The 20,767-nt window shown below is 40.7% G+C and overlaps 1 protein-coding gene across 1 annotated transcript in view; it reads left to right on the top strand.

Moving 5' to 3' along the window:
* PKHD1 (PKHD1 ciliary IPT domain containing fibrocystin/polyductin) overlaps positions 1–9,098 on the top strand; it is a 238,092-nt gene extending 228,994 nt beyond the window's left edge. The window contains exons 63-65 of the mRNA XM_053938363.1: positions 3,394–3,549; positions 4,053–4,187; positions 8,746–9,098. Of these exons, the coding sequence (XP_053794338.1) occupies positions 3,394–3,549; positions 4,053–4,187; positions 8,746–9,098 (644 nt within the window). The remainder of the gene's footprint in view (positions 1–3,393; positions 3,550–4,052; positions 4,188–8,745) is intronic.
* Positions 9,099–20,767: the final 11,669 nt, after the last annotated feature.

Genomic DNA, 20,767 nt, shown 5'->3' with positions numbered 1-20,767 from the left:
AGCAATCAGATACTTAAAATCAGTTAAGTTGCCAGAGCAAACTTTTCCCTATAAACTGCAACCTCTCATTCCCTCTTTTTTATCCTTGTTTATACTCAGAAATTTTCCATCTGTGCTCCTGGCTATTTTCATAGTGCCTTTTCCTGACTTGCACCTGGTCACCTTTATGGGTGGTTGTGCACATTCAGAACGTGACTCCAGAACTGGGCTCTGCCAGGGCTCTCCTGAGAGCTTGTGGGGATGATGTTTGCACCTTCAGAGGCCCCTGAGCAGCTCAGTAAAGAGGAGGCAGGTGTGCTTATGCCTTCTTGGAAATGCCAACTGAGGGGGACACTGGGGACAAGGCACCCTGTGAAGTCTGCCTTGGAAAGTCCCCAAGAGGTCTGCACAAGACAAGCACATCAGCAACTGTTTGAGGACCTGAAATTAAATCTGTTTCTGAAGGAATAGAGAGGTCAAAGTGTTGGTTTCTTGTCTCAGGATGACTGATGAGGCAAGTCTATAGAGAAGCAGGAACAGGTCTGGCACGCAGTCCAAAGACATATTAAGATACAGATGTAAGACCATGTGTAAAGTCTCTATTATGGTATTGCATCCATCCATCTATTCATCCATCTATTCATCCATCCATCTATTCATCCATCCATCTATTTATCCATCCATATCATCCATCCATCCATCCATCCATCCATCCATCCATCCATCCATCCATCCATCCATCTCTCTTTATATATAGATATATGTGCATGGATATCTCTCCAGGTAAATAACATTGTAGATTATATAGATCTATTATCTATCTATCTATCTATCTATCTATCTATCTATCTATCTCTCATGTCTTGCCTCATCCAAACAAAAACAGAGGGAACAAATACATCTGACTGGTGAAGTGGCCAAGTGGAAGGGGGTAATGAAAAAAATCTGAGAAAAACAAAGGTTTGCAAGCATTTAGGCTGCCACCACAAGTGGCTCATCCAAATCCAATGCTTTCCATGGCTTGGCAAACTGGAGAATTGGGGTGCAGGGAGCACTTGGAAGTGGGCCTTTCAAGGGAGAAATTTTTGTGTATTTTGAGCTGCCAAATACATGCAGCTCCCACTACCTTCTCATCGGTGAGAGCAGATGGAAAGTCAGCACCTCACAAGATCTGATTCTTTAGGCTGGAAGCACAGCTTAATGAAATGTGTTTAGAAACCTGTTTCAGGGAAATCCCAAAATCTTTTTTTTCTGAACAAAGGTCAAACAGAGATCTCTTTTTTGAAATTCTTAGCCAGTCAGAGAATTACTAAGGATTAATAAGAGAATGACAGAATGGTTTGGATTGGAAGGGATCTTCAAGATCATTGAGTTTCAATTCCCCTATTTTGGGAAGGGACACCTTTCAGTAGGCCAGGATGCTCAGAGCTCCATCCAGGCTGACCTTCAACACTTCCAGGGATGGGTCAGCCACAGCCTTTTTTGGCAGCCTGTGCCAGGGCTTAATATCTAATTTAAATCTGCCCTTTTTCAGCTTAAAGCTATTCCCCCCCAGTGGAGGATGTTTAGAGGTACCAATGTGTACAGGCAGCTGATGCACCTGTGCAGGTATCACCTGTATAAATCGGATTATTCCACACTTTAAACATGCATTGCAAAAGTACACGAAAGGCACAATCCCTTTTGCTCCTTGTAATTGGGTACCATGCTGGAGACAGAATAAAGGTTTTTACACTTCCAGATTCTTACTGAGGAGATTCACTTCAAGAAATTAAACAATCAAATAGTAGATGTTTGTGATACATCTTCATCAACCAGTTGCTCTATGCACCTAGCCTGGCATAATTCACTGTTTGGAGACAGCTCAGGAGGTGCAGCTGATGTCAAATGCAATAATCCCAAATGTTTTAGCTGTAGTTCCTGGGGAGAGCAGACTATTCATAGCACACCTGCATCATCCTGCTCCTTGTTTTACAGTAATATTCCCTTCACTGATATGGATCCCAATGGGTTTGATACATCCACTTTCCATTTAAACCAACAGCATCCTACTCACGGACTATTAGAGAAGTGCAAAACACCTTTAAACACCTGTCTGTGTAGAGTCCTTGATACCTGAGAGATTTCTTCTCTCAGCTGAAGTTCATATGTGTTTGTACCTGCAGGCAGATTTCTCCCAATTGGAACAATGCTTCCCACCTTGTTCTGATGCAGCTTGGCTTCGTTCAGGTGGACAACACTGACACAAATCTAATTAATTTCTGCTAAAAGTACTTACAGCTACTTACCCTGGTCTCCAAGCCTCATCTGACAGCATTTCTGATTTTTTTTTAATGTATTGATAAAAAAAAAAAAAGGCTTTTAGATTTTTTATTAAAAGCAGAACTCGAATAAAAGAAATATCCATCCATCAAAATGTTTAGAATTGTGGGTTTAGGACCAAAAATGAGTCAGGTAGTAAGACACAAAATGAGTTGATGTACTAATCCACATCCTTCAAGGTGGTCTACAGAGAGTACCAGGGCCAGTCTTCCTAAACTCCTAGCCTGCCCAGCACATCTGCATTCAGAACTTGTTTTGGAAATAATTTAGGGAATCAAAACCTCTCTCTATTTCAAAAGGGCAGTACTAACCCTCTTCCAGTCCTTGCAACTCAGGTCTGAGACCCAATGAACTCTTGAACACAGAGACTATGAACAGTGCATGGCTTGATTCTGCCATTTAGAGAAAATTTTAGATTCTCTGGGTGCAGAGCATTACCCAGAGCTTCTGTTTTTCAAGAGTCAAAATATTTACTGTGCAACAGCAGGGACATTGACTTTTTTTTTTTATTATGCTCATTATCAACGTGGAAAATATTAACAAGTTCACTGGGAGTTTTCTGCATCATGGATTTAATCTTCATGCTGGTGAATGTTTCTGGGTTCCCCCTAACTTTTATTGATTATGATTCAGGTATAGCCTGTAAAAAAAAATCAGTATTAAGAACTGTCTTATTACTACCAGTTTCTGTTGCAGAAAATATGCATTTTTTCTACAGGGGCCTGATCTGTCTTGCCTCAGAAGCAGATGCATTGTGAACTTATTTTCTGGGGTTTGTGTCAGTTAGACAAATTCATAGAAGAAATATTAAGTACTGTTGAATGCAAAGAAGCTGTTTATGCTCCAGGAAGCACTGAAAGCATGAAACTTTGCTTGTAGAAATATTGTTACACGTTTGGGCTGTCCTGGTGCTCAGTTCTAAATAAATATTGTCCATTAATGTTGGATCTGTCTGGAGATAGATGGATTTGTGGTTTGTCCCTGAATGCATCTTTAACAGCTGCATCCCTGTTAAAAAGCTATAGGGTGGTGGTTTAGCTGTGAAATTGCTGTCCTTGCTTTTGTAATAAACTGTCTGCTTTAAATTTTCAGGGGTAAAATTCACTGTGCTCTCCCAGCCATTTTCCACCTTCCCTGTGCCCATGAGAGCCAGGGCCAGCATGATCCTTGTTGTCATACTGGGTTCAGCAGCATCTGCATTCATCATTGTTCTTTCATTCTGCTGGTTCAGGAAGAGCAAAAGCCACAGTGAGTTGGAAATATCCACAAAAAATTATACTTGTAGACTCCTTATTTTGTTTAACAAATCCCCAGAGTGGTCACAATGGGTTTCAGACAATAGAACTCAGAAAAAGCTCTGGGATATTCAGTAATTAGGATAAAATTTGTAGTTTATGAAGAGACAAGAGTTGGGCTTCAATAGTCAGTGTAGGTACCTTCTAACTCAGAATATTCTATGATTCTATGATAGTTCAAGGTTATTCCTATAAAAGGTGTCTGAGTCCAGACAGATATTACAAAAAGTTTATTCTAGGAAAGGATTGTTAAGCACTGGAACAGGCTGCCCAGGGTAGTGGTGGAGTCACCATCCCTGGAAGTGTTCAGAGGTATGTGGACACAGCATTTGGTGGCATATATTCAAGCAATTTTCTACTATGTATTCAACAATATGTTCCATTTTTGCTTGAATTAATAATTTCTGCTGAGCAGAGGATGCGCTGAGGGTGATGTGACAGTGTATTTCATTGCAGAAACAAGGACTGAACAGCCTCATCTACCACAGGACAGCACCAAGAGACCCAGTGAGCAAGCACAACCTCCTGCAGCTCCCACCAAGCCTTGCTACAATCAAGGACCAAATAAAAGTGGAGTGTCTGTAGCAGGAGGTGAGACTGCAATTCATAAATGATTGGACACCAAAAGAGTCCGTTTATGTCTTTTAACATGTTCAGATGTTCCCTGGGAAGTGACGGAATCGCCATCACTGCAAATGTTCAAAAAATGTGTGGGATGTGGCAGCTGGGGAGAGGTTTAATGTTGAACACAGTGGTGCTGCCTTGGTGGTTGGATGCAATGATCTAGAAGGTTTTTCCAACTTCAGTGATTCTGTGATTCTATAGGTTTGTATAGGATCAATGGCACATTCTCAAAAAGTCCATCTCTTTATTGCCTCCTCCTTCTCCTCCCTGATTTTTTTCTGTTTGTCATTTCATCTCCTTTAATACAGATGGGGTGAATTCCCAGCTACACTGAGCTTATGCTCATGCTGTGATTCTTGGGGTGTCCTGTGCAGGGACAGGGCCTGGATTTCAGTGATCGATTTGTGTTCCTTCCCCACAATCCAGGACATTCTATGATTCAATGAGCCCGTGATTTCTCCTAGTGTTTTTGGAGAAGGGCGGGGACCAATCCTACTGGTGTCCCCACATGCCTGGAGGAGAAGGGCTCCTCCCTGCCCACATCTCCAGGTGCTGCAGGGGGGATGAAAAGCTCTGGGCAGATTTGCAGGCTGTGAAGGACTGTGAGTTACACTGGAGGTAAGAAACGCACCCAGGGCTCATTTGCACGGTCCTATGAGTCCAACCCAGCAGCCCAAAGCAGCTCCACTCCCACCCATGCCACCCTGAGTCCCACTTTACTCCCCAGGGCCCTGCCACAAACAACCCTTTCCCGCACACCTCCTCCAGACTTGTTCTTTCATCATCTTCTGATCAAACCCGACTCCTTCTGAGGTCACAGAAAAGCAGACAGCCCTGGGGGCACGTGGCTGGCAGCACAAAGCACCGGCTTCCTTCTCTTCAAGTGTGAAATGTTCTTACAGTAGTTGAGGGCTTTTTTTTTATCTCACCTGCCAACAGCACAGATCTAAGGGCATTCGGGTAACTCTGATGAACCCCCCATTTACTCTGTTTTGGGAATTTCTTTTTCCTCCTCCTTACCAAAGCCTGTGGATTGCATAAGAGGCAGGAAAAGGCGAGCTGGAGTTTTATCTCCTTTTAATTAGTGTCTATCACAAAAGCAGAAGGAGAGAGAGAAGGAGAGAGGAAATTCTGCAGTTTATGTGTTTTGATATTTGCCATACTCTTCCAAAACACAGCATTCAGCTGTGTGCCTTAGGACACATATCTGCTATAAATTCATTTTTTATCTAATTTGTCTGAGATCTAAGCTTCCTGTGGAGGTCTGAGATCAAAGGATCTGATTCTGTCTGATGTCGGCTCTGACACATAATGCGTGCTGACTTAGTTCTGTCTATAAACTCGCAGTGGGAGGCTGCCACTCTCCCTTGGCACCTTTACATAGTGAACTTTCATTTTGGCTGGGGAGGCTGACAGGTACAGCGTTGATTGGAGCCGTCGTGTAAATAATTAATGGAAAGATTTTTTTTTGTCAGAAAAAGGCAATCCAGCCACTTACAGTCTTTTAGGAATAGTTGCATGACAAAAAGATTCCCCAATATGTTCAAATCTAAACAAGGATAACAATATCTTAAGTGAGTTTAATATATATGACTTGGAAATGTCTAATGTTTGATTCCCCCATATTTAAAGTGCTGTTGGTTTTGGAGAGAGAGAGAGAGAGAGAGAAGAAATCAAAGCTTCACTCTTTTTGTTTAGTTTCTGCTTTGTAGCTCTTCCACTCATATTTCTTATGAGCTTTTCTAACACAATTAAGTGTTCAGGGCTTTATTTATCAATCACCACAGCAAGACTTGCAAAACAGAGATTTTCTCATTGATGGGTGCTTCTAGAGTGCAAAGTCCAGTGGATCAAGGGCCCTGCATATTGTACCAAAACGGGCAGCTGAGGAAGAAGATGTGGGAGAAAACAATATGCACAGTTATGCTGTACAGCAGGGAGAAGGGATCAAGATATTGCCTTGCCTAACCTTGGTCTAACAAGAAAAATCTCCTTAGCTTCTTGTAATTATCTCTCTCTTGCACTGAAGAACTTTTGATGGACTAAGGCACTGTTAACAGAACACACCTGGAGGTGCAGAAACATATTGTTTCTTTTTCTTTTTGCAATTTATTCTGGTGGTTCAACAGAGCGCTTGTATCCTCCTACAACTTACATTTCCAGCTTCAATTTTCTGTCCTTTCTCTGAACCTTTTCAGAATGGTACCTGACTGATTCTTATTCTGAACTCCTTGGACATCTTCAGCTAGAAATCACTGTGTGTTCCTGAAAATGTCATCCCAGTCTGTGAATTGGGTCTCCCCTTGCTTGTTCAGATCAACTCCTCTTCCTTCCTTACTTCCTACCAATTTGCCATTATCCCTTTGTTTTAGAAAATTTCATCAGAATCAATTTCAGTTTAAATTCCAAATCACCAGTGGAAACACTGAATATCTTCCATTTCAGTGGTAGTCTGGTACTGCCACACATCCCTGAGAATTATTTCCCATATATAATTTCTGCCTGAGCTCTGTTAGCTGGTACATAATCCAGTTAATCATATGCTTACATTATATTGAATAGTTTGTATTTAATGTTTAAAAATCAGGAATCTCAAGGCAGTACTTCATCCTTGAAACTGCTTCTATCCAGGAAACTTGTAGCCTGTTCTATTGATTCAAACTTGCTTGAAAAACCTTTTTTCCACCGTTGATAATGGCACCTTTGAAGATGAGAGAGTCAATAAATCTCCAGAACTAACATGAAGCTTTGGTATAGGAGATCATGACCTTATTATCTTGTTTATGTGTCTAAAGATGAAAATTGAACCTGGTGATGTATGTAATTTGTACCTTAAATCAGCCAACTACCTAAGGTTAAAGCCAACTTAACTAGGAAAAGTGTTAAATACAATAATATGTCTGACTGCTGAACTTTTGGAAACAACTTTCTGGTGGATTTCCAAGGTACAACCCTGAAATTTAAATTTATGAGTTGAAAAAAACAGCAACAGCCTTTAACAGAAAAAATGATCACGAGCATGAAGTCATTGCCAGAGATGTCAGAGGTCAGGTTGGTCAAGGAGTGTCTGCACAACCTTTCTGAAACATGATTTAATTTTAGGTGTTTTTGTGAGAAGCAGGGGGGATAATCAATGACCCTTTATGGGTCCCTTCCAATTTGAGATATTCTATGATTCAGCAAATATAGTTCCAATTAATGAATTACAGGAAATGCAGAAGAGAATGCATCTGAGCAAAAGGTCCAAGCAGCCATGAGGCTGAATGGCACAGGCTGCTAAGGGTTAAACTGAAAGGACAAACCTAAATCATCAGAAGTGGTAGTAACACATTTTCTGGCATTATTTGTGCTACAGACCTACAATGTGTGCTGATAAATGGACTAAAAAATCTGATTTTGTCCACTAACACATGACACATTGGCCAGGACTAGTTCTGGATTTGGAATGAGTATTAAGGGTTTGGGTGTAGGCTGATGGCATTTTTTTTTTTTTTCATGGGGGTAGGAAGAGGATTGCAAGAAAATTATAAATGTTTTTAGCATCCACATGAAGCTACAAATTAGGCTGCCAATCATGGCACACTCTGTCAGCTCCAAAATTGTCTGCTATGTCACTACAAGTGACCCTGCCTCTGTTATTGACAACCATTTGATCGATAAGGATGTAAACATTTCCAAATGAAAAATGTATCGTGTATATTTACCTTTTCTTGCATCTTTTCTTTGTCATTTTTTAAAAACAGCAGTGCAGGTTACAGGCTCTGCCTTCAGTAGGACTCAAATGTCAGAAATACAAAGTTCTACCCTAAGTTACAGCCTGTTTCAGAAAGGGATGATGCATTCTATGGGTGTGTATTATTAAAATACTATCAGTCTTAGCAATACATAGCTTACTAAGAAACTGTATTCTATACAATTGATCATTACACATTTATTAAAACATTTTCTTAATGCTGGAGATGCTCTAGCAGCTGTTAGTGTGTCAATAAGCACAAACCAGCTGGGTTTGTTGCTTTTTCTTTATTTGTGGAAATAGCTAACGGTTGTTTGGCTTTGACGATTTATTTCTGTCAAACTGAAACGTAAGGCCACTTAAACCATTTCTGTAACAGTAATTGCTTTTTAATTAATCACAGAATCATGGAATGGTTTGGGTTGGAAGGGACTTTAATAATCACCTACTTCCTCCCACCCTGGGCAGGCACACCTTCCACTATCCCAGGTTGTTCCAAGCCCCATCCAACACTTCCAGGGATGGGGCAGCCACAGCTTCCCTGGGTAACCTATCCCAGGCCCTTGCCACCCCCACAGGGAAGAATTTTTTTCCTAATCTCTAACCTAAATCTCTCCTGTTCAACTTAAAACTCTTCCCCTTTGTCTTATCATTGTCCGCCCATGTAAAATGGGGAAAAAAATTAAAATGTATTGATGTCTTTAACACATAATAAAGGTATAAAAGGATAATATCCATGAAGGTGGGGGTCTCATAATTATTGTGAGAAACAAACAAGTCTTGTTTTCGTAGATATGGAAGGAAGTGGAGCAGTGGGAGCTGCCACAGGAGATGCAGAGGGGCTGAGCCTGCAGCCCTGTGAAGCCAAGTCAGCAAGAAAGCCAAGCACTGTCCAGCCCAAGACAGGTGACAGACACACCTTTCCCTCAGCCAGAAAAAGTGACAGTCACCAACAGCCCCGTGGAGGAAGATTTCCTGGTGACTCTGAGGAGCTTCAGCAGCCAGCAGTCCCGGGGTGCTCCAGCCAGGAGGAGATGCCCCAACCTTCAGCTGGGTACAGCCAGGAAAGAGAGAAGCCCGACAGGATGCCCCAACCCCAGAATGATGTCAGAGAGTGCGTGGCCATGGTGGCAGCAGAGGGGTGAGGCAGTGATGGGAGGGGGTGAACCACTGTGGTCACTGTGGGGCTGAGCCTTTTGCCTCTGTGCTCAGAGAAAACCCTACAGGTTTGTGGGTTTGTTGTGGTTTGTGCCCATTGGGATGGGTGACCACATGGCCACGTGGGCAAATGAGCCTGCGGCCAACTGCAGGGCTCTTTGATGCTGGCCTTTCTTGGCTTCCGAAATGGGGTGGGTGCATCCAAACTGCCCTTTGAGAACAGTTCTCCTGACTCCTCCAAAACTCTCTCCAGGAGTTGATTTGGGGAGTGCTTATGGGATCAAAAGCAGTCAGGGATCAGCCTAACAACTCCACAGGGTTTCTGACACTCCGATGTTCTAGCATGGATGTAGTCTTAGTGTCTCGAGCATTGCTGGTGATTATCAATATATGTAAATATACATAAATTTCCCATTTCTTCCAGCCATGCTTTTAGTTTAATTCAAAGAACCTTAGTATGTACACAAATATTTTCCTTTATCTACATTTATTCAACTTTCATTGTGGTTTGAGTACGTGCTTCCATAGTGCTCTACTTGAACCTGTTTTGTTTTGGGGTTTTTGTTTGGGTTTTTTTTGTTTTGTTTTGTTTTGTTTTTTAACTTTTTTTTTTAGATAAAAGTGTTTTACTGAGTAAATCTTCACCATGGCACTGTTTTCTGATACCTTTAAATCACTGTCTTGTTATGAACACTACTCTTTATGGATCATAATAATAATAATAATGCTGATATTCTTCAGTTGCTCAGGGAATTCCTCTGCTTTGCTTTACTGAGCTGGAAGATGAGGAACTATATTATGCCTTCTCTGTACCATAAAATTCTTGGTTGCAAAGTGTCCTGGTGGCACCAGATAAAATTTATACTCCTTTTCAGAAAAAAACTACTTTGTCGGGAAGATGAGGTTTCTGGCTGGACCAGCAGTGAAAGAGAAGGTGAGAAACCTTGATTTGGAAAAACTCAAACCACAAACCAGTTCTCTTCAAGCTGAAGGATTTAAGGTGCAGATTCTGTTCAAGCTGCTCAGTTTCCTGGGCACAAAAATAGATTCACAATCTTTGGCTTCTGCACTATGTTGTCTTTATAATCATAATTTGGGGGTTAAATTAGATTGACTGCACACTGAGCTAGGCTTCTTGTAGAATGAAGAGGAGTTTTTTTTGGTTTAAGACACTTGTGAATGAAGATCTTATTAAGTGCAATGGATTAGCCTCTCTGATCTCTTCCATGGTATTGAAAAGCCATTTATTACATTATTTTCTGCAGAGACCAAAATATTATTATTGGGTAGACCCCTAAGGATCACAATTCAGGGTCTGAATGAAAAGTTATAGCTTTCAAAGACATCCATTTCTGGTGAAATCATTGGGAAACCCTTCCTTTTCTCCACAGCTGATACCCAGTTTCAGATGCTTTCACATGGCAGTAGAGCCTTCCCTCTACAGAAATACAATTTCTCCATTCCATGAATTCTATTTCCCTTCAGTGTTTCTACTTCCAGCAAGTCACTGCATCACATCCAACCAGTATAAAAGAAAATAATATATAATTACACGTGTTAGAATGCCAGAAAATATCATTAAATTAGTTACATGAAAATACTATACAAAAAAAATTATTATTTGGGGGGAAAAAGTCAGATATACTGGAAATAGTTACGGGTTTAAATTAATCCTTTAGCTCATAATCCTTGAATTTATCCATACTTTGTTTACAGAGTAAGTAATGTCTTGTATAGCTGGACCTCTAATAGAATGAACAAGGCTAAAAGTCTTTAATTTCAGCATTTTCAACTGAATGAGCAGTGGCACATGGGAGAGAAGTGGGGAGAAAGTGAAAAAAACATGGTGAAAAATAGGTGCAAATATGCAGCAAATCCTGAATAAGCAACACATTTAGGGGATCTTTTGTGTCAGAAAAAAAAAACCACAGCACTGTAGTGATCAAAGAGAAAGATGTGAATGAGAGTCAGTGGTTGAAGAGGTTGAAGCCATTTCATGTCTAAACATAAAATGACATCTTTTTCCTAAAATAATTTGGTTTAAACTTACTGCCACAGCAACTGGATGAAATGGGATCTTTCTGCTTTGTGGCACAGGGAGATCCAGATTTATTTTGAAATGTTTTCCATATATGTTTTCCATGAGACTGAGTTAAAAAGCACACTCTTAAAGGAACTGTGTGATTAGATGGGAAGTTTTGGCTGCCCCATCCCTGGAAGTGTCCAAGCCCAGGCTGGATGGGGCTTGGAGCACCCTGGGATAGAGGAAGGTGTCCCCACCCATGACAGGGGTGGAACAGGGTGGTCTTTGAGGTCCCTTCAAACCCAACCCATTCTGTGGTTCTGTGAACAGCCCCACCCAAGCTGCTACAAAATGTCCTGGGCAAGGCAAAGAAGAGAAGAAATGTCTCATATCCCAAGCCAAAAACCTCATTTTCCAGTATTTTGAATGCCAGCTTGTCCTGAGGGGCACTTGTTGTCATTGCTCTGTTGTGGTCAGTACTTTTGGTGATCCCGCTCAACTTTTGCTTCGAGTTCTTCTTAATCCTTACACTACAATTAGGACAACAGTTGTTTCCACCTTTGCATGGGTGTTTTATGGATAAATTTTATGGAAAAAATACATTCTGTATTCCAAAACCCAGGGTGGGGCCAGGGTAGGGATGCAGTGGAAGGTGGCAGAGGAAGAATCCACAGTGTGATGTGTGGGTTAGCCATGATATCACATGGGATGTGGTGCCTTCATAGATTTGGGCTTATCCTAGCCCTCTCATTCAGGGCATTCAGCTGCTGTCAAAGTCCATATTCTGTGAGAACATAAAGAGACAGCAAGCAGGATTTCAGCATGGATTTTGGAAGGAGCCCGTGGGGATATTGTGGCAGAGGTTCAAGCTCCAGCACAGCCCACACTCAGACCAGCTCTGTGAGGGACATAAAATATTTCCGGCAAATCTACTTGGGTTTAACAAAGTGTAGCTTCCCCACGCTGGACGTGAAGGAAGCCTTCAAAGTACAGGAAAAATTAATAAAAAATCTCTGGATCTGCCTGTGGAGATCCATCCTCTAAGGCCCAAAATCTTTCTGGACGGTCATGTTAAATGTCAGTGAAATTTGACAAGTTTGGCTCTACTGAAGCCAATGGCAAAAATTTCATTAAGTTTGTTGGATTTGGGATTTCCACGTGGTAACCTTTTTCTGTAGTCCCATCTACAATATCTCTGAGTTCCTTTATTGATATAAATAAGAATTTCAAAAGTAAGGATGCCTTACTTTTAACAGAGTGCTCCAGGATTTCTGAATTGCTAGACAATGTATGGTCAAAATTATTCTTCTTCCTTTTTTTTTTTTTTTTTTTTTTTCTTTTTTTGTGGGGGTGATATTTTTTCCTCTTATGTCTGAAGTAGAGGAGTGCATTAAAGACAAATTTGCCTAAGGCTTTGGGCCAGAGCTGATGAGACTTCATGAAGATACAGGAACAGGCACATGGATAGGAAAAAGAAAGCCTGTGAAAAATTAAAATGACAAGCCTGGTTAGGGAGCAGAGATAACTGGTGATGTAGTAAAATTAATTACAGTCTGGGTTGAAGGAATTGTGTGCCTAAGACAAAATTAAAAAAAAAAAAAAAGAAAGAAAACCAAATAACAGCAATGAGATTATAAACCTTTTGATCATCTCTATATGGTATAACTTCCAGTCCCTGTTTATTATGGTATTTATTATGACATTTATATCTCTAGCATGAGAGGTATAAATGGCAAATAAAGGAGGCAAGTGTCCAGTCAGAAGGTTTTTCTCTGAGCTCTTGACTCTGCAAAGAATAACTCTATTAACAGTGAATTGTACTCAAAAATATCTTTGCTGGACTAGGAACTGTGAGAGGAAACCTTCAGTGGATCAAGGAAGCTGCATGATTCAACACTCCAAGGGTGATTATGGACACGTACTGATTATCCAGCTTCACAGGTTTTTAGATATAATTTTTGCAGTCATTATGCATTTGCCAGAATGTAAAATAATTCCAGCTTTCTACCTACTGAAATATGGGAAATGCTGGGGGATAATTTGTAGGGCAGCATTATTTTGCAAGAGCAAAAGCCAGATATCCCAAAGGATGACTCCAAGATTCTGGAACACACCAGCAAGGCAGAATTTCTCTGGTGTACATAAGGACTGTGTTTTTGGGGGAGTGGGGACGAGAGGTAGGTGCCAGCTGAGGTACAAAACTTCTCATATTGGGTGACGTGATGGGCTGCAGTGAGGGACACTGAAGCTCCAAGAAGTCTGAGGCCAACCTTGGAAGAACCTTTCAGAAGTACCAGAGCTTCTTTTCCCCGGCTCAAACCTCTGTGTGCAGGGCTGGAGCTGCCAAGGAGCTGCCAACAACCTTTTCTCTCACCAAAGCATTTCAAAATTTTCAGTTTTCATAGAACAAAAGGTGAACTACAATGACTGTGCTATTAGTGAGTTTTCCAAAAAGGAAAATAAAAAGACACAGAAAAACTTTTATTTTTTAATGGAAGTTGAAATGTCTGTTGGAAGAGGGTGATTTGGGTAGGTGCTTACGCTCTCCTTTTGCTTTCTTTTTCTTTTCCTTCCTCTTTTCTTTCACAAAAAGGAGAAAAACAATGGGGAAGAACTAACATAGAGGAAAATAAAATTAATTTTGAAGTAAGGCCATGGCAGAAGGCTCCACATAAGCAAGGTCAGCCTCTGAACAGTTTCCATATTGTATTACATCTGAGGGTTGCCAGCGCTGGATACTTGGGGACAAATGTAAGAAAAAGGAAAACATGAAATTAGCCCTCCCTGGATTTTATTTTTAGCAAGAAGAGACTTCTAGGATTGTTGGTTGCTCCTAATGACTTATTATCCCTGAACATTTTATAGAATTGTAGCACTAATATAACGTTAAACTGAATTATCTATATCTGTGTGGAGGGGGAAAAAAACAGAAAAAAAAAAAAGAAAAAAAAAGAAAGAAAATTTAAAAAAAAACAAATTCTGCTTTTATTTTAAGTGTCCTGCCTGGTATTTTCTAGGGGTTTTTGGATTTTTTTTTTTTTTTTTTTTGCATAGCAAATAGGGAGTAATACTTATTCACCTTGCTTTCCAGATGTACATTCTTCATCACTTTCCAAGTCCTGTGGGAGTCCTGTGGGATTCAGGCACCTGACTTAAAATTCAGCTGAACAGATAAAGGGCAATACAGGAAGAGAAGGAGAATATTTATACTCAATCCTCTTGAAAAAAAACCTCTTGATTTGTGCATGTAAATCTGTGGCATGTAGGTGCTGACTGGGATCCTGACCTTTGGTCATCAACTAGAAACCCAGAGTCAGGTGGAAAAAAACCAAACAGGGATGAAAGGGCTTAATAATAAACCCGTGAATTTTAATTTTGGGAAAGAAGAAGAACAGAAAGCAGTGACACAGCCAAGACAGTGGAGTGAGAGAGAGTCTCTGGAGCAGCTCTGTGAAGGATGGACTGAAGCCAGGTCAGCCTGCATTTGTCAGATACAGGAGCTGCACACAAGCTGAGCACAGGGCACAACCCAAATTCCCTGCTGCTTTGGGTGAGGGTCATTTCCCAGTGGATCATTTTCCATACCTGTGGGTTGGATTCATTTGTGCTTTTTCTCCTGATGCACCTCTCTGTTCCAAAGTACATTAAAGATGAAGCTGGTGCCAAATCTTGCAGCCGTCAAAGGGAATGATGATAAAAATAGCCCACCCTTGCTCGTCCTCCCCAGACTGTCTCTCCGTGTCTAGGTGCTGACAAAAGTTATTTGTCGTATTCCCTTCATTTGGTGAGTGACAGGAGACTGGTGTCAAGTGAGAAAATGAAATGTAAATTTTATTAAACACCTTCTCATCTCTGTGTATCAATCCAGATTCCAGCCTAACACAGCAAATCAAATCCTGTCTTCACCAGGCCTGAGGGCACACAAAGAATCATTTCTCCTTAATACCATTCCAACCTAGTAAAATATTTTTCTGTTTAGTAAATGAAAATTTAAAATGCAAACCCTATTTTAATCCCAGAGAAAAGATGTGCATTGCAGGGAGAGGGATGCTGCATTTTGTTCTGTTCTGCCTTGTGCTTTCTTCTGTTTTCAGACACACAAATGGTGATTTGCTGAAACAAAAATTACAACTCCCTTTTAAGACTTGCCCATTGGGACTTTTTATCTTCATGTCCACCACTAGGCTTAGAAGCTTACTAGTCCAGAGATGATTCAGTATCCACTTGTTTAATGTACAATTGCATGGTAGATTATATGATGTCCTGATGACTGAAACACTATTCCCAAGTGAACAGCATCACAAGTTCATTGCTGTGGGTCTCAGTACCTCTATTTCTTTGAAAATGAGGCTTTTGCTCCACTGTGAGAGGCAAAATTGTCAGCAAAGGAAACTTCTGCTGAGAAAATCATGGCTGATTTGGGTCTTGGTATTCACAGGCAGAGCATAAAATAATTGGTTTCCTTTGGTAATGGGGAATATATTTATGGCTATTTATGTGTAGAGTTTGACATTGGGATGGAGAAAATGCATACAGGAGATAAACCCTGAACACAACACAAATTTTTCTTTACTCCCAAGAGGTGGTACTGGAGAATAGGTCCAGAGAGATTCTGGATTCCCCATCCCTGGAAGTGTTCAAGGCCAAGTTGGACGGGGGTCTGAACAACCTGGTCTAGTGGAAGGTGTTCCTGCCCATGGCAGGGGAATGGAATGACATGAGCTTTAAGGTTCCTTCCAACCCAATCTATTCCATGATTCCATGATTCTATGAATATTTTTATTGAGGCCACTGATTAACCAACCCACCTACATATCATCTACACTCATTACCCCTAAATATTAAAAGTTATATGTCTAGACTGACTTAACTTTCCCTTGATTTTGGGTAATATCAGATATGGATCCAGGAGGGTGCTGCTCTTCATTTTTCATGCACAGCTATTGCAGGGCAGGCTGAATCACCCTGTGCAAGAGCCTGTTTCTCTGCAGGTGTTACCTGAATAACTTAAATTACATAGTTGACTTCCAGCCTTGTCCAGCACTCATTTTCATCTTAACCCAGCTCAGCACTTAGTTCCAGTGGAGTCTTTCAGTCTTTCACTGATCAGTCTGGAACTCAACATGAGTTATTTTCTGATGGAAAAAGTGCAGAAGTGCTGCACAAGTAGAGGTCCAGTGGTAATTTTACCCACAGAAATTTGTTGCCTGCTCTTCCATTGCCCCTATTAACAGGACCTCATCCGGTACCAGCTTATCTTGGAGGTGGGGGGTCCTGGAATTGCCGGGTTTCCCCACCTAAAGCGGTCCCAAGAATTTACAGAAATTCAGGGCTTTTGCCTTCTCACAGACCCAGGAGCCAACCCGGTCAGTCAGAGTTCCCATCTTGCAGATCCTCCAAGAAATGCCTGCAGCACCTCATTTCAAGGAGGCTGAGGGTATATATAGTCCCAAAAAAAACCAGGAAAAAAATTCTAAATAAATCTGAATTACTTAAAAACTATTATTTTAAATATTTTTATTTTAAATTTTTGACATCTCTGGTATTCTATTTTAAATTCAAATTTTCCCCTCCAAGAGAAATAGTAGACTCATGCTTTTCCCAGCATCTTTAGGAGGGAAAGCCATGCTGTTGTCCATGAATCAGGGATAATGACATGAAGCTGGGAAGAGTTAAGCAACTCACTAAAGTTTGCACTAGAAGGAAGTAGAGAAGAAATCAGAAAAAAAACACCATTTCCTTTGGCTATCTGTCCTGAGACAGATTCACTACAGCATTTTGGTTATCTAAGCCTGTTTCAGAGAGGAAAATTAAGACAAGCAACACTGAAAAAGTAATGCAGGGCAAGACTTGCAGCTTATGAATTAGGCTTCATATCAGCTGTCCTCAGTTCAAGTCTGCATCCTGCCACCAATTCCCCTCTCTGACCTTAGGCCACTCATTTAATGTCTCTGCCCCTCAGCTCCTCACGTGCAAAATGAGAATGCAAATGCAGCTTTGCTCCCTCCCTCAGCCCACTCTGCCCACTCAGGCTTCAGGCTGCACTGAGGCTCCTTCTAATTAATTATTTTCCAAAAGTGCAGCTCCATCCTGGCTTTCCAGTTGCTATTGAAACCATCCTTGAAACAAAAAGGTAAGAGTGATAGTAAGAATAGTGATAATAATAGAGGTAGGAACAGAATTAGATATACAAATAGTAAAAGTAGAAATAGAAGAAATAGAAATAGAAATAAGAAACAAGAAATAGAAATGAAATAGAAATAGAAATAGAAACAGAAACAGAAACAGAAATAGAAATAATCATAGTGATATGTTGGAGAAAACTATAGTAATAGTGGTAGTAATAGGGATAGATATAGAGGTAGATTTAGAAAAAGAAATAGAAGTAAAAAGCAGAAATAGAAATAGAAATAATAATGGAAATAGAAATAATAGTAGTGATAGTGTCAGAGAAAGATGGTAATAGTGATAGTAATAGGGATAGATATAGAAATAGAAATAGATTTAGAAGCAAAAGTGATAATAGAAATAAAAGTAGAAATAGAAATAGAAATAATAAGATCACCTAAACTGGATTCATTTGTAAGGTGTTGAGGGTTAAAGGGAAGAAAAAAAGGAACGGAAAAGTGCAGTCCGTGCAGAGGAGCTGTCACGTCACACAAATTGTCAGCTTCCCTAATATCACCAATCCCTCCTCCGCCTCACCAAGTTAAATTCTCCCTGCCTCCAGGGAGGCGGCTTTGGGCCTCGGCTGCAGCTCCATCCACACCGGAGATCAGTCATTTCACACTGCCACTGGGCTTCCTCACTATTCTAACACAGAACCCATTGCACACTATGACTAATAATGTTGGCTCTATGAAAGAATTATTTATATAGAGACTGAGAAAGGCCTCCTTGGATTTCCAGACAGGACAGTCTTGATTTGGAGAGAGCAAAGCATAAAATAACTCCAGGGCCATTTCAGGCTGCCAGAGTCTCCAGGAAACAAGCTGACAATTGGTGCTTGAATTTGAAGCTGTGGATGTGTGTGCTGTGGTAAAGCCTCTTCCCTCATACCCTGGAGTCCCCTATCCTCAGAAATAAAGAAGGGACATATAGGGAATGCCTGTCAACACAGGCTTATGGAAAATAGGTCCTGCCAAACTAAATTGAGAGCTCTTTTTCTGATGAGATTACAAGTTCAGTTGATAAAGACAGCAGTATTCAAGCAATAGGCATCTGTGAGGAATTTGACTTGCTACACTATGACCTCTTGATTACAGAACTGGGGAAAAATGCACAAAATTAACATGATGCACCTTAAATGGATTAAAAATAAGCTGAGAGCATCAAATGTGTTTACAGAAGTCACTGCTGAACAGGTCTGTTTGTAGTCTGGTCACAGAGGGGTCAGGTTATCTATCAATAAAAAAGTTTAACTAAAAGTTGCCATTCAGACAATTGGTGATTGATTCTCCATCTCTCCAAGGATAACAAATAATGTAAGAGGACAGATCCCTTATGTTGTGTGACCAGAGGATCAGCCACATGTGGATGCCCCATCCCTGGAATTGTTCAAGACCAGGTTGAATGGGGCTTGGAACAACCTGGTCTAGTGGAAGGTGTCCCTGCACATGGCAGGGAGCTGGAATGAGATCTTTAAAGTCCCTTCCAGCTCAAACCATTCCAGGATTCAATGAAATGAGGTGCATTTTGTTAGGACAGAAAAATTATACTTAAGATATTTACTAGGAAGTGTTTCTGTTCTGACAGCTGGTGACTGAGAACAGCTTCTCATCATTATAGATAATCACTAACAATTAGTTTTTTGTCAGGATAAAGATCTTACAAAGGAGCCAATGTTATTTTGCTCCATAGACAGAAAGATTTTAAATGAGAAGAGGTTGCTTTTATTCTAGGAGTGACACTGCTTTTGGTTTAGGTGACTGCAGTGGCAGAAGTAGTTTAGAATTTTGTATAGGGTTCACAAAGGAAACACAGATGAGGAAAACACTTTGCTTGGCAGGAAAAGAAGGAATTTTAAACCAGCTCAAAATCAAAACATGAATGGTGGGGGACTTAGAAAGAAGAAAGAGAGGATGTGTACAAGTTCACTCCTCATCCTGGGAAAGTTCTTATGGGTGGCAATGCCACATCCTGTGACAGCAAGGGGAAGACAGGAGAGAGACCAGGAAAGGAAGCAGGGCAGTGAAGAACACCTCTGACACCTCCAGTCCTCTTTATTCATTCAGAGGTGCTTCAACCCTCTAATATTAAGAAAATTCCCACACAATTCAGTCTTTCCTTCCTAATTGTGTCATGGTGCAAAGCCTTGGAAAAATAATCTTTGAAAGCTCTGACTCCATGGTCAGGAACCTAAGCCATGTTTTTTTATGAATCTCGGGATCTGCTGCTCAAAGCATTCCCCTCGATATGAGAGAAGTTGTCAGTGAAAAAAAATAATGGGTGCAGCAGCACCCAAAGTCCATCCAAGTCTATGAGGTCCATTTTCCAGACATGTAGGGGTCTACAGGGGGTCCTCTATAGACATATAGAGTCTAAAATGTAAATGTGTTTACTGCTTCTATTCATACAAACCCTCTTTCAAAGCTATGGAATCTTTAGATCATAGAGTACAGTTTAGTAACTCCAAAAATTCTGATTCAAGCAACTTTTAACTTTTGCAAAGTTACTGAAGACAGCACGTTCTGTATGGATCATTTTAATGGGAGATTGAAAACCTTGAGTTCAGGTCTAAACTTGCTTTTTAGATGATCTCCAGCTTTACTATGTGCAAATGGACAAAAATTGGAAAGGATCATTTGCATTAAGCCACCATATTTCTCTTCTGCTCTACCACGAGATGACATATATAAGCTCATTAATATTGCTTAATAAAATAGGCATGTTACAAGGATGATTACAGATTAGAATCATATTCCTGTGCTAAGATTGCTGCTGAGGCTAAGCCAGTACTGTTCTGATCTTAATCACCATAGATATTTCAGAAAAAAAAAAAAAAAAAAAAATCCTCAAACCAACAAGACTATGCTTTAAAACCACTGCACATATTCTCCTCACACCACCTCTCAGGATGTTTGCTTTGGCGAGGCAAATATCCTTCATCTCAAGGTTTATTTATTGGTTTATAATATTCCTGGGTTGCATAATAGAGAGATGTCTACTAATACTCTAGAGAAAGAGGGATTTCTCATGAATTTTATACACATAATTTCCTCTGGGAAGTGCTGAGTATGATACCTTCTGAAGGACTCTGTGGAAAATTCATGCAAATAAGGGAAAATGGATTCATGGCTCCAGCCTGCAGTTATCTTGTGAGCAGGGCTTTGTGAAATGAAAGTACTGAGAGCTGAAAACGTGGACTCTTTACACACAATGGGCTGTGGTGCATTGCAAGGACTCACTGCTGCTGCTTGTGAGGTCACTGATCAAGGCACTCACAGAGATAAAATTCTGCCTCCTTGACACCTTGTGAAAGACTCCCCTGCACCTTGCAGTGGTGAAGGTGGATTTATTTTGGACTCACGGCCATTAGAAGGACCTTCCAGCAGACCCACGGCCCTAAGCACTGCATGTTTTATACACTCTCTGCCTATTCCTGCTGATTAGGGGACCGTGCAATTTGGTGTA

Source organism: Vidua chalybeata, chromosome 3 (genome assembly GCF_026979565.1).
Source record: "Vidua chalybeata isolate OUT-0048 chromosome 3, bVidCha1 merged haplotype, whole genome shotgun sequence".
Lineage (NCBI taxonomy): Eukaryota > Metazoa > Chordata > Aves > Passeriformes > Viduidae > Vidua > Vidua chalybeata.
Note: the sequence above shows the minus strand (reverse complement) of the source record. Positions and strands in the feature narration are given on the sequence as shown.